Genomic DNA, 22,835 nt, shown 5'->3' with positions numbered 1-22,835 from the left:
CATGAGAGAAGCAAGTTCTATGAAGTTATTTTGAGCTCAAGATTTGGGGAGGAAGGCTCATGAATGGGTAAAGTAAAAGAAAAGGCAAGATTTCATGTGCAAGCATATAACTCATGCCACGATACAAAGATAGGTGGAAGGGCAGGTAGTGTTGAGGTAGCAGGATATCTGCAGAAGGTCTTGGACACAAAAGAAAAATAGGTCAAGAAGTTACAGATGGAAATCGATGAAGGGAATGCACATTGGTAGAAGGAATAAGGGTGTTGACTATTTTCTAAAAGGGGGTGAATTTGGAAATCAGAGCTGTAGACGGACCTGGGAGTCCTAGAGCAGGATTTCCTAAAGGCTAACTTGCAGGTAGAATTGGTAGTGAGGAAGGGAAAAGCAATATTAGCATTCATTTCAAGAGGACGAGAATATAAAAGCTGGGATCCTTTTGGAGTACTGGGGTTACTTTTGGGCCCCATATGTAGGAAAGGATGTGCTGGCATTGGAAAGAGTCCACAGCAGGTTTACGAGAATAGTCCCAGAATGAAAGACCGTATGATATAAGAGCAGAATTAGGCCATTTGGCCCATTGAACTGCTCTGCCATTTCATCAGGGCTGATCCAACTTTCCTTTCGGCCACAAGCTCCTGCCTTCTCCTTGTATCCCTTCATGCCCTGAACAATCAAGAATCTATCAATCTCTCCTTAAATATACATAAAGACTTGGCCTCCAAACCTGCCTGTGGCAGAGTTCCACAGATTCAACATCCTCTGGCTAAAGAAATTCCTCCTTTTCTCCATTCTAAAAGGACATCCCTCTATTGAGGCTGTGTCCTCAGGTCTTAGACTCTCCCACCACAGGAAACATCCTATCCACATCCACACCATCAAAGCCTTTCACCATTCAATAGGTTTCAATGAGATCACCCCTCATTCTTCTGAATTCTAGTGCATACAGGCACAGAGCCATCAAACACTCTTCATATGACAAGCCATTTAATCCTGGAATCATTTTCATGAACCTCCTTTGAACCCTCTCTACTTTCAGCATATCCTTTCCAAGGTAATAGGCCCAAACCTGCACACGTACACCAAGTGAGGCCTCACCAGTGCTTTATAAACTCTCAACATTACACCTTTGCTTTGATATTCTAGTCCTCTTGAAATGAATGCTAACACTGCATTTGCCTTCCTCACCACAGACTCAATCTGAAAATTAACCTTTAGGGAATCCTGCAAGAGAACTCCCAAGTTCCTTTGCACCTCAGTTTTTTTGTATTTTCTCTCCATTTAGAAAATAGTCCACCCTTTCATTTCTTCTACCAAAGTGCATGACCATACACTTCCCAGCACTGTGTACAATCTGCCATTTCTTTGCCCATTCTCCTAATCTGTTTAAGTCCTTCTATAGCTTTTCTACTTCTTCAAAACTGCCTGCCCCTACACCTACCATCATGTCGTCTGCAAACTTTGCAACAAAGTCATCAATTCCATCATCCAAATCATTGACACATAATGAAAAAAAAATCGGTCCCAAAACAGACCCCTGTGGAACACCACTAGTCACCGGCAGCCAGTCAGAAAAGGCTCCCTTTATTCCCACTCTTTGCCTCCTGCCAATCAGCCACTGCTTTATTTATGCTAGAATCTTTCCTGTAATACCTTGGTCTCATAGCTTGTTAAGCAGCCTCGTGTGTGGCACTTGTCAAAGGCTTCCTGAAAATCCAAGTACACCACATCAACTGATTCTCACTTGTCTATCCTGATTGTTACTTCTTCAAAGAATTCCAACAGATTTTCCAAGTAAGATTTTCCCTTGAGGAAACCATGCTGACTACAGCCTATTTTATCATGTGTCTCCAAGTACCCTGAGACCTCACCCTTAACAACCAACTCCAATCTCTTCCCAACCACTACGGTCAGACTAACTGGCCTAGAGATTCAATTACTCTGTCTCCCTCCCTTCTTGAAGAGTGGACTGACATTTGCAACATTCCAGTCTTCCTGAACCATTCCAGAATAGAGAGATTCATGAAAGACCATTACTAATGCCTCCACGATCTCTTCAGCCACCCCTTTCAGAAATCTGGGTGTACACCGTCTGGTCCAGGTGACTTATCTACCTTCAGACCTTTCAGTTTCCCAAGAACCTTCTCTCTTGTAGTGGTAACTTCATACACTTCATGCCCCCTGTCACCTGGAACTTCCGCCATACTGCTAGTGTCTTCCATAGTGAAGACTGATGCAAAATACTTATTTGGTTCATCCACGATTTTGCTGTCCCTCATTACTACGTCTCCAGCATCATTTTCCAGTGGTCCAATATCCACTCTCACCTCTCTTTTACACTTTATATATCTGAAGAAGCTTCTGATATCCTCTTTAATATTATTGGCTAGCTTACTTTCATATTCCATCTTTACCTGCTTAATTGCTTTTTTTAGTTAGAAAGGATTAATGTATGAGGAGGTTATGGTGGGTCTGGGCATGTACTCACTGGAGTTTAGAAGAATGGTGGGGGGGTCTCTCATTGGAAACAACTGAATACAGTATTGAAAGGTCTAAAAGTAGACATGGAGAAGATATTTCCAAAAATGAGAGATGTCAGGACCAGAATAGAAGGGCATCCTTTCAAAAGAAAGTTGAGGAGAAATTTTTTAGCTAGAGAGTGGTGAATCTGTGGAATTCATTGCCAGAGATATCTATGGAGGCCAAGTCATTGGGTATCTTTAAAGTGGAGGTTGATAGGTTTTTGATTAGTAAGGCCATCAAAGGTTACAGGGAGAAAACATTACAATAAGATTGAGACAGAAAGTAGATCAGCTTTGATGAAATTATAGAGCAGACTTGATGGGTTGAATGGCTTAATTCTGCTCTTTTGTTTTACAAAGCAAATTTTGGATTGGTATTTACAAACACTGATTAAAAAATAGATTATCAGATATTGAATGCAAGTTCAAGATTTCCACATAAGCAAGAACACAATGTGATCCCAAGTCAACCATATATCCACCCATGCTACTGCAGTACAACACTGATATTACGCTCAACAAAATGCAGGTTTCATCAGATAGGTTTTCTATAACAGATTCAATTTACCCAATTACTGTCCAGCCAGTCTACTCTCAAACAAGTCAACAGAAGGTGGTACCAATGGTGCTAATAGGCAGCGCCTACTCACTTTTTGTACAGACTAACAACTCCAGACCTCATTCCAGTCTTGACTTCAGACGTGGAAAGCTATTACTTTCCAGAGGCAAGGTGAAGGTGTCTGACTTTAAACTGATACATAAATGTAGCATAGATAAAGTGAAGCTGTTCCCATTAACAGATGACTTAAAAACCAAGTAATCATTTTTTAAAAAATTAACAACATACAAGCTGCATGGGAGGTTCTATTTTCCTCTCACAATAGTAATGATTTGACTGTACTGCTAATGGAAAGACTCAGTCCCTTCAAAATAAGAATTGGATAGCCACTTAGAAGGAAGTGTTTTTCATGCCTGTAGGAAGCAGCAGAACAACAGGATTGAAAGATTTGAAAAGCCAAACAGTCTCCCTCTGTGCTGTAACAGTATTGATTCTAAGGTTATGGCAGCAGGCATACAGTCATGGCTCAGATAGGTCTCAAGCTTCACGTCACATGTCATTCTTACTTGAAAATATATCGTCAGTTCAAAATATTGGAGCACCCTACCTCATGCAGGGTAGGAGCTCAAGATGACAATTTGTCAGCAGCAGTTTAAGGTCCCATTACCTTCCCTGGGACAATTAGGGAAGGACAATAAAAGCCAATTGTAGCAGACGCATCACATCCCAAAGAAAAATGAAAACATAACGGGGATGAAACTAAGTCTGTGATCTATTTGAAGCTAATAATTAATTTTTTGATCCTTTACTGATCAAATTGTATCACTCCAAAGACCTTCCTTCGTCATAAGGTCAGAAGTGAGGACGTTCGCAGATGACTGCACAACGTTCTGCACCATTCGTGCCTCCTCAGAGAGTGAAGCAGTTCATACCCAAATGCAGCCGGACCTGGAGAATAGCCAGGCTTGGGCTGACAAGTGTCAAACAACATTTGAGCCAGGCAATTACCATCTCCAACAAGAGAGGCTGTAACCATCATCCCTTGACATTCAGTGGCATCACCATCACTAAATCTCCTACTATCAACATCTTGGGGGCTAACATTGATGGGAAACTGAACTGGTCTAGCCGTATAAACACTGTGGTTACCAGAGCAGGTCAAAGGCTAGGAATCCTGTGGCATGTAACCTGTCCACCATCTACAAGGCTCAGGTCAGGAGTGTAATGGAATACTCACCACTCACCTAGATGAATGCAGCTCCATCAGCACTCAAGAGCTTGACGCCATCCAGTACAAGGCAGCCTACTTGATTGGTACCCCTTCCACAAGCATCCAATTCCTCCACCATTGAGAAACAGTTGCAGCAGTGTGTACAATCTACAAGATGCACTGCAACAACACACCAAAGCTCCTAAGGCAGCACCTTCCAGACCCATGACCACTACCACCTAGAAGGTCGAGAACAGCAGTTACCTGGGAACACCACCACTTGGAAATCCCCCTCCAAGTCACTCACCATCTTGACTTGGAAATATATCACTGTTCCTTCATTGATCAAAATCATGGAATTCCCTTCCTAACAGCACTGTGGGTGCACCTACACCTCAGGGACTGCAGCGGTTCAAGAAGGCAGCTCATCACCATCTTCCCAAGGGCAACTAGGGATGGGCAATAAATGCTGGTTTAGCTGGCAACGCTCACATGTTGCAAATGAATAAATTAAAAAACAACTCCATAAAGTAAAAAACATCTCTAATGTGAAGCTTTTAAAAATGAGCTAGGATTACACCCTTCAGGATATTCTTTCATTAAGCAACTTGTCCAGATGGATAGCAAGAGAATTAGAGTGAAGTTAATGAGTAATCGAGCAAACAAGCTACATGGGAATAAACGGAGGAATGGGACTGAGGGCTATTGTTAACACCATAGACAAAATGGCCACCTTCTGCATCATAATAAAAAATGTTACCAATGCTAAAGCTTAAGGGCATAATCTAGCCTTCTGATGAGGACTGCGGAAATGATGAAGAAGCTTGATGGTTTTTACAAGGAAGGTTTTTTTAATATCTAACAAAGCTGACACCTCTTCATGAGCAGGGATTGCAAGAAAATAACTTTGCTGAACATTCTGGAGAAAAAAAAATATCCTAGATGTCTAGAAATTTGTCCTTCATAAGGAGAATTCTAGTTAACACTATTTGTAATCTAAGTATCGAAAGTATGGATGGATGTTGAGTTGGTGAGCACTGAAATCAAATACCAGGAATCCTCATGGTCTGCAGGCCCTGAGGATGAGGGCTGGTGATTCTCGGGGTCAGAGGTCTGTTGCGAGTCCGATGGTCGAGGCCAGGAGTTCAAGGTCCCGTGATTGGTGAGTCCTGGGGTTGATACCCAGAGGACAACAAAGTCCAGAAGTTGAAGCCAGAGCTCAAAATCCAGAGATTAACGAGCTTGGGGGACAAAGCCTGAGGGTCAATGCCCCTGAGTTGGTGTGTCCAGGGGTCAAGAGGTCTGCAAGTCTGTGACAGGGACTGAATATCTTAGTTTAAGTAGAATCTGATTGGAGGCCGAATATCTGTAATTCTTTCAGTCCGGGGCCAAGGATTGGAGGTCAGTAGCCTGGAGGTGGTCTGTCCTGGCGTTGGAGGCCTATGTCTGTGTGAGTGGCTGAGTGGGTGAGAGGACATTGTTTAGCTTTGTTGATGTTGTTGCTTGTGTTGTTCTGCTGGACATGGCTGGATCCGGAATGCATGGTAACACTTGCAGGCTGCCCAGCACATCCTTCACTTGTGTTGGTTGTTAACAAAAATGATGCATTTCACTGTATGCTTTGACGTACATTTGATAAGTAAATGAATCTGAATAAATGAAGCCCACAAGGGTTGGCATTGCGGCATTTCAGCGGTAGTAGAGAAGGTAATTGAAAACAACTCTGTCTACATAACACCATTTAATTAAAAGACCGAATCTAAATTGGGAGCTCAAAGTAGGAATAGATCTGTAATTTTTAAAAGTAGTTATACACTGCAAGCATGATGTTGCATTCCATCATGGCAGTACAAATATTTTTTATCAATGAAGTTAGTGGTTTGGTGGCAAAGCAGTGGGCCGGTACTCAAAATGTTCAATGACAGGTGAAGAAAACCTATAACACACAGAAAGAATAAACAAAATATTTATATGTTTGAAAAATACATGGCCATTTATTGATAAATTTACATTGGTTGGATAGATTACTAACTGAACCAATTTGGTTCAATTTAAACAACTGAGTACCCCCTCATAAGATTCTACTTAAACTAAAATATTGCCTTTATAAAGCATCCCAAACCAAGTTACTGCCAATGAAGTACATTTGAAGTTTAGTCACTGTTGCAAAATAGAAGAGGGATAAAATAAAACCTATGAAATGAGAACAATGAGAGAGTGTGAACATAAAGGAACTTGAAAAAGATGTGAAATGCTAGGCCGGAAAATACACCTAGCAAGTCAGGCTGTGTTAATGCAGAGAGAAACGCTGAGACAACATCACAGATGGAGCAGGAATTACCAGTTCTGGCAAAGTGCTTCTGAAGTCAGAGAGTTCAGTTCAAGTTTGCAAGGCTGCAATGTGACCAAACAGAATACAAGATGTTGTTTATCAAGCTTATTTTTATAACATCACAAGAGGCCACAGAATGAGAAGAGGATGGTGGAGGGGTCTCACTGAAGATTGTGAAAGTGGGCACATTTCAGCCTTCCAGCTTCAAAACGAAATGTCTACTTCTATTTCCACAGACGGTGTCTGACCTTCTAAGTGCTACCCAAATTTTCTGTTTTGACATCCATTTCAGAAATTGAACTGAGTTTGAGTTACTTCAGTAAAAAGTCTCTTAAGATTACATTATACTTTTGAGACCAGAATTTTTAGAGCACTTGATAACTTTTAGTTAATTCTATAATAACTTCATCAACCAAAGTAGACCTTCTGACAGGATGGGATTGTTTCATGTTACAGGAACACAGCATTTTATTTTAATAATGAGCTGGAATTAGTTAATCATCTAACTAATTGACCATTATGTAGTAGAAGTTTATGGTGGTTCTAAAAAAAAGGATGAGCAGGCATCAAGATTTAAATCTGAATCTGAATCTGATGATATTTACACTCAGTGGCCACTTTAGTAGGTGCCTCCTGTACATTACAAAGTGGCCACTGAGAGCATGTCATGGTCTTCCGCTGCTGCAGCCCATCCATTTAAACGTTCGACCTGTTGTGCATTCAGAGATGCTCTTCTGCATACCAAAGCTGAAACACGCAGTTATTTGAGCTACTGTCACCTTCCTGTCAGCTTGAACCATTCTGGCTATTCTCCTCATTAACGAAGTATTTTCACCTACAAAACTGTCATTTACTGGATTTTTTTTTGTTTGTTTTTTTTTGCACCATTCTCTGTAAATTCTAGAAATGGCTATACATGAAAATCCCAGGAGATCAACAGTTTCTGAGATACTCAATCCACCCCATCTGGCACAACAATCACTCCACGATGAAGTCACTTAGATCACTTCTCTTCCCCATTCTGATGTTTGGTCTGAACAACAACTGAACCTCTTGACTACGTCTGTCTGCTTTAATGCATTGAGTTGCTGCCACAAGATTGGCTGATTAGATATTTATATTAATGAGCAGGTGTGCAGGTGTAGCTAATAAACTGCCCACCTACTGTAGGCTGAGGGAAATCAGTTTTATAAACTACAAATGAAAAATAGTTCAAATAATATTTCATGACATCTAGATTGATCTACACCTATTGAAATATTTTGAATTGTAATTTTACCACCTATTTGTACACAACATGGTTTTAGACAACAATGTCACCATTATCAGCTTATCTACAATTGAAGCATAAGTAACAGCCACTAGGGAGGCACAGGAGTGCTTACAGGACTGCTTTAAGTCAGTAGATGGGGCTGTATTCAGGGAGTCATCTTCGAGTCTGGATGAGTATGCACAGTTGTCACCAACTTCATTAAAATCTGTGTGGATGAGTGTGTGCCTATGAAAACTTATTGTTTTCAAACTAAAAGACATGGATGAACCAGAAGGGTCATAGTCTGCTGAAGGCTAATTATGTGGCATTTAAATCTGGCAATCCAGGTCTGTATAAGAAAACTATGTATGACTTGTAGAGAGCTTTTTCAAGAGCCAAGACATAATTCCAAGAGAGGTTGGAGGCGAAATTGGAAGCACGTCAACTCTGACAGTGTTTGCAGGCCATTACTTCCTACGGAACAAAATCCAGCATCATGAACTGCAGCAATGCCTCATTACCAGACGAGCTCAATGTCGTTTATGCTTGCTTTGAAAGGGAGAGTAAAACCACAGCTGTGAGGATCTGGTGACCTTTCGATCTCTGTCTCGGAGACAGACATCAGGCTGTCTTTCAAGAGGGTGACCCCTCACAAGGCGGTAGGGCCCGATGGAGTACCTGGTAAGGCTCTAAAAACCTTTGTTAAACAACTGGCGAGGGTACTCATCTTCAATCTCTTATTGCTACGGTTGGAAGATGCCACCTGCTTCAAAAGGGCAACAATTACACCAGTGCCCAAGAGCAGCGTGAGCTGCCTCAACGACTATCGTCCACTCACATCTACGAAGATGAAAGGGTTCGAGAGGTTGGTCATGGCTAAAATCAACACTAATCTCAGGAAGGACCTGGACCCACTGCAATTTGCCTATCGCCACAATAGGTCTACAGCGGATGCGATCTCAATGGCTCTTCGCTTTGCCTTGGATCACCTGGACAACACAAATACCTATGTCAGGATGCTGTTTATTGACTGTAACTCAGCATTAAACACCATCATTCCCACAGTCCTAATTGGAAAGCTACAGAACCTAGGTCTGTGTACCTCCCTCTGCACTAGATCCTTGGCTTCCTAACTGGAAGACCACAATCTGTGCGAATCAGAAATATAATCTCCACCTCGCTGATAATCAACACTGGTGCACCACAGGTGTGTGTGTGTGCTTAGCCCACTGCTCTACACTCTCTAATCCCATGACTCTGTGGCTATGTACAGCCCAAATGCCATCTATAGATTTTCTGATACAACCATTGTTGGCAGAATCTCAAACAGAGATGTGTGAGCGTACAAGAGCAACGTATACCAGTTAGTAGAGTGCTGTCACAGCAACAACCCTGCACTCAATGTCAGCAAGACCAAAGAGCTGACTGTAGACTTCGGAAAAGGTAGGATGAGGGAAAACAAATTAATCCACATAGATGGAACACAAGTGAATAGAGTGAATAATGTCAAGTTCCTGTGTGTCAGTGTCGCTGAGGACCTTACCTGGGTGCAAAATATTGATGCACTATAAAGAAGGCAAGACAGCAGCTATACTTCATTTGGAGTTTACAGAGATTTGGTTTGTCAACTAAAATACTCGGGCACATCTATAAATGTACTGTGGAGAGCATTATCACCCTCTGGTGTGGTGGGGGTGGGGGTGGGGGAGGGGTTGAAGAGACCACTGCACAAGATCGACATAAGTTGTAGAAACTTGTAAAATCAGTCAGCTCCATCATGGTTACTAGCCTCCATAGTATCCAAGACATCCTCAAGGAACAGTGCCTTAGGAAGGTGGTGTCCATCATTAAGAACCCCCACCACCCTGGACATGGCCTCTTCTCATTGTTACCATTAGGAAGGAGGTACAGAATCCTGAAGGCACACACTCAGCAACTCAAGAACAGCCTCTGCCAATTTCGAAATGGGCATTGAACCCAAGAAAACTACCTCACCACTTTATTTTAAATTTCTGTTTATTTTTTGCATATGTATTTTAACTTAACTGTTTAATAGTCATATATAGTTGAAGGGTGAGTTAGTAAGTTTACAGATGACACAAACAATGCTAGTGCTATGAAGGGTGTAGAATGCTGTCGTAGGTTACAATGAGACATTGATAGGATGTACAGCTGGGTCGAGAAGTAGCGTATTTGAGTTCTATCTGGAAAAATGTGAACTGATACACTTTGGAAAGTTGACTGTGAAGGCAAGGTGCAGGATTAAAGGTAGTATTCTTTGCAGTGTGGAAGAACAGAGATATCTTGGGGAGCACGTCCACAAACCTCCCAAAGTTGTTTCGCAAGTTGATAGGGTGGTTAAGAAGGCATATGGTTATTGCAAACACAAGGAAATCTGCAGATGCTGGAAATTCAAGCAACACACATGAAGTTTGCTGGTGAACGCAGCAGGCCAGGCAGCATCTATAGGAAGAGGTACAGTCGACGTTTCGGGCTGAGACCCTTCGTCATGACAGTCCTGACGAAGGGTCTCGGCCCGAAACGTCAACTGTACCTCTTCCTATAGATGCAGCCTGGCCTGCTGTGTTCACCAGCAATTTTTATATGCTATATTGGCCTTCTTTGATGGGGCATTGAATTCAAGAGCTTTGAGGCAATTTTGCAGGTCTATAAAAATCCGTATTGTGTTCTGTTCTAGTTCCCTCATTATAGGAAGGACGTGGAAGATTCTGAGAGGCTGTAAAGAAGCTATAACAGGATGCCGCCTAGATTAGAGAGCATGCCTTATGAGGATTGGTTGAGCAAGCAAGGACTTTTCTGTTTGGAGTGAAAGTTAGAAGTGACTTGACAGCGATGTATAAGATGATGATGCACAGATAAAGCGGACAGCCAGAAACTTTTTCCCAGGGCGGTAGTGGTTAATGTGTGGTGCATAATTTTAAGGTGAATGGTGTAAAGTACGTGTGGGATGTCATCTAACCTCAATCAACTTCCATTGTTCACTCAACTCTCAGCACATTTTCCAAATCTTTCCCCTTAAATGTATTTGTACCATTAGTCTCAATTATCCCCCATGGGAGTGAATTTCATGAAGATTGTACTATTCACTGTATAAATTTCTTCTTAACTCCTATTTAACTCCTTGATTAGTTTTATATACTTGAGACCTCTTGATTTCCTATTTCTCACAAACAGACTGTGTGTTTATCATTAATTTTAAGTCTTTACAATGTCACCCCAAGTTTCCGCCAACCCATTTGATCATTTGCCCTCTCCTGATAGCTTTCACGTTAAGGACAAAATTGGAAACAATAGCTTCTTATGCAATGTAAAATATGTTAAAGTGAATGAACGCTTTTAATTTTCAGTAAGAAGGTTACTGCATTGGATTCCTAACTCATTACTGAGCACAGATGAAGATTAACACAGATGAGAACCCGAGCGGACCATGCACACAAAGATCAAGTCAATGTATAAATAGTCATGAGAAAAGCAATTGAACCATGACCTAGAACAGATATAAATTCATTATGTATTATGTAAATAAATATGTTAAGTTATAAATATGCTAATTAATTTAGAAGTCAGGGACAGGGTGAGGTAGCTAACACAAGGAAATCTGCAGATGCTGGAATTTCAAGCAACACACATAAAAATTGCTGGTGAACGCAGCAGGCCAGGCAGCATCTATAGGAAGAGGTACAGTCGACATTTTGGGGCGAGACCCTTCGTCAGGACTAACCGAAAGAAGAGATAGTAAGAGATTTGAAAGTGGGAGGGAGGGGGAGATCCGAAATGATAGAGGAAGACAGGAGGGGTAAGGGATGGAGCTAAGAGCTGGAAAGTTGATTGGCAAAAGGGATATGAGAGGATCATGGGATGGATGGGAGGCCTACGGAGAAAGAAAGGGGGAGGGGGGAAGCCCAGAGACAGGATATGTAGTAATGATTGAAGACATAAATTAAGTTAGAATCCAGACATAAATTCTTCCTAAACTTCAGTTAGTATCTCAATCAACAAACTGAAGCAAAAGAATTAAAGAAATAAAATCTGTAACTGGTCAAAACCATGTACAAAGGAGGATGTAATTCCCATTTTAAAGCATCCAACAACTCCACAAATGGCAACATTATTTGCATTTAATGTCCTCATAATGATACAGCCTGAGAAATTAAGGTTCATTTAATACATTTCAAATAATGGTAAATAAAGAGAGTAACACAATTCATGCCGGAAGTTATCAAAGAAAACTATGGATAAACAAAAAGACAAAGCTTTGATGGATCTCATGACTGAAAGCCTTGTGTCTATATATTGTGCACTAATTTGTTGACTTCAGTATTGCATGGTTACAAAGATGTTCCTTGTAACTGGTCTACTATAATGAAGACTTAGGATACTGATGGACTTTTACTGCTGTACCATTGAGAGCATACTCACCAACTGCATCTCAGTGTGGTATGGCAGTTGTCCTGTATTGGACTGCAAAGCACTCCAGCGGGTGGTGAAAACTGCCCAGCGGATTATCGGCACCAAATTGCCCACCATTGAGAACATCTACCATAAACGCTGCCTGGGCAGGGCGAAAAGCATTATCAAGGATTCATCTCACTCTAACCATGGACCTTTTACTCTCCTCCCATCCGGTAGGCACTACAGGAGCCTCCGCTCCCGCACCAGCAGGCTCAGGGACAGCTTCTTCCCTGAGGCTGTGACACTGCTGAACCTCACATCACAGCCCTAAGCTGTATTGCACCCATACTGTACTATCTCAGTACTTTTATATTTGTGTGCTGTAGCACTTACTTTTTATTCGCAGTTATTTTTTAAGTAACACTATTCTTTGCGTTTCTGGTTAGATGCTAACTGCATTTCATTGGCTTTGTATCTGTACTCCACACAATGACAATAAAGTGGAATCTAATCTAATCTAATATTGAATCTAATCTAATTTATATTGGTAGCTAACTTTCCAGTCACTGAGGGTCTGACACGGAATTAATTCTGACTTATGTTAAGAGGAAAAGTTACTCAAATTTTCCAGTTCTCCTTTCAACATTTGATTTCCATTGATCAACACTCTAGCTTCATCTGAGCTACCTTATATTGCTGCATTCGGTGAAATACACCAATATGTAGTATCTTCCAAGGACCTGCATAATTGCAATATTTGTCAATTTAGAGATCAGCACTGTTTTTATTTCAGAATTATGCATTGCTGGTGAATTTCTTAAAAAGCAATTTTGTTAAGGATGAACTTCAGAGGTTACAGTTTGAACAGTATCTCAAACAAGCTCCAGCTGAAAGTGTTACTTGACAAATTTGTCAGCCTCCATAACTCCTTACTCCTTTGTGGCATTGACCCAAATCTTACTTACAATTACTGATAAAAGTGAGATTTTATTAGGCTCAGAGTTTGGTGACAATGTCTCATTTCTTTTACATTAAAGCTATATACTCACCTTGTTTGCACCTGTACGAATAAACTTATTGCTGAAGCTAAACCCCGGTGGCATGATGGCCTCAGACCACGTAATCAAGTCAGAATGAAACACTCTCAGGAAACTCCCCTAACGTGCTGACAACAGCGAAGATGCACCACCAGCTCCAGAAACCTTAAAAAAAAACGACTGGAAGTGAAATAGACAATTAAAATTGTAAATGTAAATTTAACAATTCACTTTAAAAATCATAACAAAAACATTATTATAGCCGTAATAACAAAAACGCAACAGCTTATTCTTACTCTCTTCCTTGCAGCTCCAAAATCTCTTTTGAAATGAACAGACTTGGAAACCCTTCTCCAACCACAAACTTGTCCAAATTCCACAGTGCAATTGCAAGGAAATTCCTGCACGCTCCTCTTGCTCCTTCAACTTTAAGATTTCAATGATTAATTATTATGAAACGAAGTGTAGCCTGGCAAGTTCAGAACTTAAATTCACAAGGATGCAAACTTTGCAGCATTAATAGCAAAACTCAGCAAAATCCATACCATTAAGATCCAGTGTTGGCAGGGTCCGATCCATTCTGTAGCCCAATTTTATAAACCTAAATTAAACCTCACCTCAACCTCATTTATGCTAAAGAAATCGATTCTTCATGGCCTTTCTCCAAGATTCTTCTACTGCAGTGAAGCATTGCAGAGACCTTGCCATCTTTCAATTTCTCCCTCAATCCTGGCTTTAGTTCTGAAGAAAATACTTCTTCAAATTAAATTCATTTTACTGACACAAGCTAGTGTTCAAAAGCCAAGACCCAAAATTGATCAACAACCTCAATACGGTGTAGCTAATAATTCTGAACTCAAAAATGCTGTTTTGGTAATCTCAGCCAACCACTCCAGATAACCCGTTCCCTGTGGTTAAGAATAGTTAATAGTTAAGAAAGCACAGCAACTCTTGTTGTTCCTCAGGACGCTGAAGAAAGCTGGTCTACCTGAACAGATGCTGGTGACCTTTTACCGCAGCACCATAGAGAGCATCTTAACATACTGCATCTCTGTGTGGTATCTCAGTTGTACAGCAGCTGATAGGAAAGCACTTCAGCGGGTCATCTCTAGCGCACAGAAGATCATCGGGACACAGCTCCTAGCCCTGGAGGACACCTACAGCTCTCGCTGCCTAAGGAAAGCTACAATAATCTGTAAGGACAATACACACTCATGCAATCATCTGTTTGAACTTCTTCCATCTGGCAGACGTTATAAGATTTTCTATGCCCGCTCTTCCAGACTGAAAAATAGCTTTTTCCCCAGAGCTATAATTGCTCTGAACCAATCGATCAAGCATCATCCATAAATTTGTTATATCGCTACTTTAATACTGGTTTTATGGCTGTCATGCATCTGAGTTGTGCTTTTTTACTGCTGGACGTTGCTTGTACTGGCTGTTTACTTGATTTTATTTATTGTTTATTTATTTTATTTGTTGTTTTATAGCATTGAGTATGAGAGTTGCAAACTCATTGGTGCATGACAAATTGTACTATGCAATGACAATAAAGATACTTCATTTCATTTCATTTCTGATAATTTCATTCCCAAAGCATCCCAAATAAAGCAGTAAGTATACGTAGCAACACCTTGGCCACGATTATTCTAAACACCGGTGCTCCACAAGGTTGCATCCTCCACACACACACCCCCACTCTAATCTCTGTACATTCATGATATATGGTCAGATTCTGCTCTATCTACGAGTTTGCAGATACCAACATATGCAGCTGAATATCAAATAACAATGAGTCAAAGTACAGGAAAGTACAGAGTACAGAGCTTAGTAACAAGGTGTAATGACAACCTTTCCCTCAAGGGCAACAAAAGAGCAGGTCACTGCCTTCAGAAAGAGGGGCAACACACATGGTCCTGTCTACGTCAATGCTATTGAGATTGATAGGGCAAAGAGCTTCAAGTTCTTAGGGATGAACATCACTAATATGCTGTCCTAGTCCAACTACATTGATGTCTTGGCCAAGAAAACTCCTCAATGCTTCTAATTCCTCAGGAGGCTAAAAGAATTTGGCATTCCCTTATCCACCCTTAGCAATTTTTATTGATGCACCATAGAAAGCATTCTGTCTGAATGGATAATGGCTTGGTATAGCAACTATTCTGCACATGACCACAAGACACTGCAGAGAGTTGTTGACTTAGTACATCACAGGAAGCAGCTTCCCCTCTATGGACTCTATCTATGCTTCCCACTGCCTCAATAAAGCAGCCAGCATAATCAAAGACCCTACCCACCCTGGGCATTCTTTCTTTTCCCCTCTCCCATCAGGAAGAAGATTTAAGACTGAAAGCACATTCTACCAGTCACAGGACAGCTTCTATCCCACTGTTAAGACTCTTGAATGGCGCTCTTGTACAATACTCTTGACCTCATGATCTACCTTGTTCTGATTCTCACTTTATTATTTACCTGCACCGCACTTTTTGGTAACTTTTACACTTTATTCTGCTTTGTTATTGTTTCACCTTATTCTACCTCAAAGCACAGCATAGTTGTTTTGATCAGTATGAACAGTATGCAAGACAAGCTTTTCATTGTATAGTGGTACACGTAACACTAATAAACCAATATACTAGACATCAGCCTTCAACAGAAATGCTACCAGATACAAGCCACATCCTCATTCACCTGGTTTCCTCAGGCGCACCAGCATCAGTTCCCTCAATCATTTTTCCATTCTGATCATTTCCAGATCACATGACATAGACCAGGTCACTGGCTTAGATCTCTGGAGCAAAACCACATTATTCCAAGAATGACAATAAAGATGAGTTCTTTAAAATTTGTCACATGTATAATGAAACATTGAAACATTGAAATACATAGTTTGCATCAATAATCAACACCATCCAAGGATGTGCTGGAGGCAGCCTGCAAATTCCAGGTGCTTCCAGCACCAACGTAGCATGCCAACAATTTATTAACTCCAAACTTAACCTGTACATCTTTGGAACATGGGAGGAAAGCGAAGCACCAGGAGGAAACCCATGCACGACAGGGAGAATGCACACTCCTTACAGAGAGCAGCAGGGAGGAAATCCATGCATTACAGTGAGAATGCAAATTCTGTCGGACAGCAGTGGGAATTGAACCCCAATCGGTGATCTCTGGCTATGCTACCATACCACCTAAATATGGAATAGATCAACACAGCAAAGGGAATTTAGAAGATAAACTACCTACCAAACAGAAATGCAGAGAGAAGGCTTAAAGTCTTGGAGAGGAAACATGGAGGTAGAATAGATTTCATTGACAATGGTCCACTATCAAAGTCAAGAGATTTATAAATGCCTATTTATTATTGTCCATTTACGTAATATTAGTGACTATGGCAATCAGTAAGCCATTTGTTAAAAAATACTTGTAGTGCAATTCTGACTTAACATAAGGTACAACACAGATATATTTGTTTTCAGTAAACCAATTCTACATTTATTGGATAAACACATCCACATATTTTCACAATCTCAGTTTCTGAATACAGGATTTGGAATTTATTTTACAATAAAATATTTTTACATTTATTCAAGAATGGCTTCACACAAACATACACAAAATTTCTGATACGGATATGCAAAAAGCTGTACTTTTTATACACAAGAAACTGGCAGCATATTGATGCACTCCACTGTCTCTTTGCATAGTCATCACTCTCCACTACTTGAAATGATGCCTATTTTTACAGCTAATTGTTATTCCTATTGGCCAACTTATACTATAACTATCAATTCTGCTTACTATGACTATGGTACAGCCATATGCTCTTTTTCACCTCTTCCAAATTCTCTTAAAACTGTTTTTGCTTTCACAGTTAGGTTCAGCTTATGATTTTTTTAGGAATGGAAGATTAATAAAGTTTAGTTAAATATAGATTGACTGGCTGCCAGTGACTAGTGGTGTTCCCCGGGGGGGGGGGGGGTCTGTGTTGTTTGCGATTCTTTTTACATTATATGTCAATGATTTGGATGATGGAATTGCAAAATTTGCAGACAATATAAAGATAGGTGGAGGGACAGGTAGTTTTGACGAAGTAGAAAAGCTAAAGAAAGATTTAGACAGATTAGGAGAATGGGCAAAGAATGGCAGATGAAATATGGTATTGGAAAGTGTATGGCCACATACTTTTGTAGAACAAGTGAAAGAGTTGACTATTTTCTAAATGGAGAAAAAATACAAAAAACTGAGGTGCAAAGAAACTTGGGAGTTCTCTTGCAGGATTCCCTAAAGGTTAATTTGCAGGTTGAGTCTGTGGTGAGAAAGGCAAATGCAATGTTAGCATTCATTACAAAAGGACTGAAATATAAAAGCAAGGATGTAATGTTGAGACTTTATAAAGCACTGGTGAGGCCTCACTTGGAGTATTGTGAGCAGGTTTGGGCCTGTTATCTCAGAAAGGATGTGCTGAAAGTGGAGAGGGTTCAGAGGAGTTTTATGAAAATTATTCCAGGATTAAATGGCTTGTCATATGAAGAGTATCTGATGGCTCTGGGCCTATATTCAATAGAATTCAGAAGTATGAGGGGTGACCTCATTGAAACCTATCAAATGGTGAGAGGCTTTAATAGGGTGGATGTGGAGGGGATGTTTCCTATGGTGGGAGAGTCTAAGACCACAAAACACTCAGAATAGAGGGACGTCCTTTTAGAATGGAGATGAGAAATTTCTTTAGCCAGAGTGGTGAATCTGTGCAATTGTTTGCCACAGGCAGCTGTGGAAGCCAAGTCTTTTAAAGCAGAGGTTGATAGATTCTTGCTTGGTCGAGGCATGAAGGGATGTGGGGAGAAGGCAGGAGGTTGGGGCTGCGAGGAAAATTGGATCAGCCATGATGAAATGGCAGAACAGACACGATGGGTCAAGTGGCCTAATTCTGCTCCAATAACTTATGGTCTTATAAGAGTCATACATCATGGAATCAGGCTTTTTGGTTCACTTATCCAAGCCAACAGCCAACCACCAACCATCCACCTAAACTAATCCCATTTTCCCTCTAGCATCAAAATCATGCTCCCACCCCAATTATCTTGCCACCCAGCTGCACTAATGGCAATTTCTGGAAGCCAATTAACCAAATGTCGTTGATATGTGGACGGAAACAAAAGAACCTTGGGCTTTTTTTTGTGACTGTATATATTTCTGCTATCATAAATATATGCACTACAGTATATGTGCTATGTGCTGTCTGTGACTGTTGGTACTGTTTTACATCTTGAGGAACATTGTTTCATTTAGCTGAATGATAATTAAACTTGAACTTGAAAACTCCATACAGACTGCATCCAAAATCAGGATCACACAGAGTTCTCCAGACCTTTGAGCCATATGCAGGAACTGCTGCACCATCATACAACTTCAGTAGTGATTTTTATTAATCCTTAGTAACACATAGAATGCTGGAGGAACTCAGCAAGTCAGGCATTATCCATGGAAAGGAATAAACAGTAGACATTCCAGGTAGTGATCCTTCCTGACCTGCTTTATTCACCGTTGCTGTTTGTGAAATACTGTACAACAGTGATGAGGCCAAGGGCAGTACAAATGGAAGCTAAATGCCATGGAATTTCAATGGGATTTTGCAGACAATTACAGTCAGAGTTCATTTCTTAAGTCACCCCTGCAATACCTGTTGAGATTCCAGTCAAGTACAAATACTCAACTTCAGATTTCTACTATAAAATACCATATACTCCTTATTTCATTTAAGGCAGTGTTACAAGAGATGCACAAAACCAAAACTCTATTGGATGAGAACAGTTGGATGGAAGAACCTCAGCAAAGTTAAAATTTGATGGCAGAGTCAAGTAAATTTAATCTTCTCTCAGTTAACTGTGGCATTCAGACTCCATGCTTATGAAGAGAGGTTCAGAGAAATAGGAATGTTAGAGGAGGATGCAATCCAGTTTACGGCTAAAATTGTGTAATAAATATCAGAATAAAATAAAAATTGCAAATTGAATATTTAAAAAAACTAAATTTAATTTTTTGGGAGTAAAAATTAAAAGCTGGAAAGTGTTTTGAGATATTATTGAATGTAGCTTTAGGAATATACAAGTAGTTTTAAAAAATTAAAAAGTTAACCAAAACATTTGCAAATTTTTAGCTGTCTTTTTTAAAATCACAAGCATTTTGAATTTCAGTTTCAGAACAATCCATCAGAAGACGTTTTGAAAGTACTGTATATAATTAGAGAGCAAACTCTCAAAAGCAAAATGAACTGCATGAAATCTGAAATAAAAGCAGAAAACTCAAGTAACACTCACCAGATAGGCAGCTATCAATGCAAAGAAAAAATAGAATTAACATTTCAGTTCTGCTCTATGCTTCTGTTATCTTGTCTTATTGTTATTTATCCATTATACATTTTTATATACAGTATTGCTCTAGCCTTCTATTCTATTTTTCTTCTAGTTAGTCTTTTCCTCCCTACCTTTTTCTTATCTTAAAACCATTTTTATCTCTTCTGGAATCCCTGTTCCAATAAAAAGTTGATGATTTAAAGAAAAGGGGAGGGCTTTGTGGGAGGGAAGCATTAGATTTATTTTGGTGCAAGTTAAAACGTCAGCACAACAATGTGGGTCAGAGGGACTGTGCTGTCTATGTTCCTCTCTCCAGGTATGTTACCTAACCTGCTGAGTGTTTTCAGCATTTTCTGTTTTTGTTAAATCATCCAAATAACAAATTGAAAACTGGCATAATTCTGTCAATAAAGCATGAAGCTGTATCTCTGCTGCAAAACTATATTTAAAGAACATTCCACATAAAACCTGCCTGGCTTGACAAAGTTAAGAGTAGGAAAGAAAAAAAATAATTGGAATGCAAGTAAATTTTGCTTGCTTAAACAAAAGTTGTCTAATAATAATAGGATACCTAATCGATTCTATTGCCTTTGCAATAGGTTTCAACTACATGAATTTGGAAATTACCATTTATCTCAACCTTCAAATCCAGGATTGATCCGGTATTCTGCCTCATGTTTTTTTTTTGAAGTTCATTCTAATGTACTGAGGACTGTTCATTTTGTTTCCTTTAACAAAACTTGTTTGGATCAGAAGCTCTCTTGTAGATGAAGATGCATTAAAAGACAGTGCAGATAGAAATCTCTTGTACACTAATTCCCCTTGCAAAAGGTAATGTTTTAGATTATTACAATTTGTAATACCTTGCATTGTGTCATTACACATATTTTAATCTGGAAGTAAAATTTCAAGGACTTCTTTAAAAAATTACAAATCGAAGCAACGGGATAAAGAAATAACAGCAGCATAAAAATTAGTAACTCAAGTATCCATTCGAAGTTTCTTCTGTACATCACAAAAAAAGTTAAGTTGCCTCTATTCCCTGGGCACAGATCAACTGCTCAAATCACATGATGACTGCAAAGAGACTACTGTTGTACCAACATCAGTGCACTCCATGGTGATGATAAATATATTCATCATTAATACTTCACTGTAACAAAATGAAAAACCTACACCACATCAAAATTTGTTTTGCTAAAGAAATAGAAAAATCTTGATGTTTTATCTCCCACGGATAATATACAAATATAAATTTAAAGATATGAATATTTGGACAGTTTTTATACAAAAGTTTTAAAAAAATCAAAGTCCAAAGCGTGCTGGTGTATGACGTGGTGTCAGTGGTGTTCCTGGTTCCCTCCGCCCAGGGGTATATATCTTGACTGACCTATAAAACAATTACAAAATCATTATGAATATTTCTTCATTTCAAATTGAAACAGAAAGGTAGATAGAAAAGGTATAAATTAGACAAGGCAAGTCACCTTTAATTACTGGGTTCAAAGTGTTTATAATAATACCTATTTACATGAATGGTTACATAAGGCAATCTTCATTTTCAGTTTGCAGTTCCTGTTCAAAACACAATTCAGGCTGCTCTTTTTATTTCTATTAAATAATCTTGTCTATCAAGTGTCTTTTTGCAGCTTTTCTTTTTGCTTTCCTGCTCAATTTCAATATGCTGTAGGTAACAACATTAAATAAATGGCTAGCATAATACGAAGATAAGAAAACAGATGGGCAGCAAATATCGTTCGTACAAACAATCTCAGCCATCAAAATAGTTATAGTCCAAGACTGATGAGAGAATTAAAAGAGAAATTATTGAGAAGATTTTCTTAACGCAATGCTGTATAATCACATGCCAGCTTCCATATATAAAAGGAACAGGGTAATGGCAATCTTTTCTCTGCTACGGCTCATGGGCATACTTCATTAGGAGTTTGAGGAGATTTACTATGTCACTGAAGACTCTTTCAAATTTTTACAGATGCACCATGGAGAGCATTCTGAGTGGTTGCACCACTGCCTGGCGTGGATGCTCCAATGTGCAGGATTGAAAAGAGACTGCAGAGGGTTGCGTACTCAGCCAGCTCCATTGTAGGTACAATTATCCCCACCACTGAGAACATCTTTAAAAACGGTGCCACAAGGCAGCAGCGTCCATCATTAACGACCCTCACCAACCGGGACATGCTCTCATCACATTACTACCATCAGGAAGGAGGTACAGGAGCCTGAAAACTCACATTCAACCTTTTAAGTACATCTTCCCCTCTGCCATCAGGCTTCTGAACAGTCCATGAACACTTCCTTGTTATTCTTTTTATTTTATTGTAACATAGTCACTTTTTAAAAATATCTTGCACTATACAGCTGCCAAAAAATAACAATTTTCATGACATTTGTGCCCTCCATTGGCTGGGGTTGACCATGGATACTGGGTCCTAGTTGTTGACCTGATACACTAATCAAGGCAGTACAATACAGAGAGTAAGCTGTTGCCCATTCACGTAGCTGATGAATCCAAAGGAACAGCAGAGGCTGATACAGTTCTGCACTAGAGGTATCGCAGGAGCTGCCAATATTGAGCTCAACGCTGGACTTCCTTAGGGACTCCAGCTCCGAAATTTTCCTCAGGATTTACACCCAAAGCCTTCTCTGTGAATGGGTACAGCCACAAGGTAGTGGAGATTTGAGATCAGAGCTTTCCTTCTCCCAGATGAGCTGCTAACCACGTTTGATGAACCTCACCTGCCCAACGTGACATGTCAGCGATAATAAACCTGATTCCAATTCTGATAAAATCTCGTAATACAAGTATTATCTCAAACGAAAGTTCTGTGCAGTACACATTCAGAAGGTGTTCCAGCAGTATCGCTGGCTGAAAGGTGTAATTACAGCACAGCAGTTTACATAGCCAGTTTCCATTATCAATGTGGACACAGGAATTTATAATGAAATTGCTAACAAAGGGTATGCATGCTGACAAGATTTTTATATATTGCTTGTTTGTAAAAATGTGTTTGTAGGCATTGTTCAAATAATTAGAAAATTAGATTGCATCACAATCTAGACGTTTGCTTTGCACTAGCATCAAGCCCTGGATAAACGCTGTGTACAAACAATTCTGTTGTTCTTCCTCCTCCTCTCT

General features: G+C 39.9%; 1 protein-coding gene across 2 annotated transcripts in view; it reads right to left on the bottom strand.

Moving 5' to 3' along the window:
* Positions 1-16,839: 16,839 nt before the first annotated feature.
* dhx38 (DEAH (Asp-Glu-Ala-His) box polypeptide 38) overlaps positions 16,840-22,835 on the bottom strand; it is a 97,039-nt gene continuing 91,043 nt past the window's right edge. For both annotated transcript variants that reach the window (XM_063067107.1, XM_063067109.1), the window contains exon 27: positions 16,840-21,068. In XM_063067107.1, coding sequence (XP_062923177.1) covers positions 20,984-21,068 — 85 coding nt within the window. In that variant the 3' untranslated portion in view covers positions 16,840-20,983. The remainder of the gene's footprint in view (positions 21,069-22,835) is intronic.

The sequence above is a fragment of the Mobula hypostoma genome, chromosome 14 (genome assembly GCF_963921235.1).
Source record: "Mobula hypostoma chromosome 14, sMobHyp1.1, whole genome shotgun sequence".
Lineage (NCBI taxonomy): Eukaryota > Metazoa > Chordata > Chondrichthyes > Myliobatiformes > Myliobatidae > Mobula > Mobula hypostoma.
The sequence above is the reverse complement of the archived record's forward strand: the minus strand, read 5'-3'. Positions and strand labels throughout refer to the sequence as shown.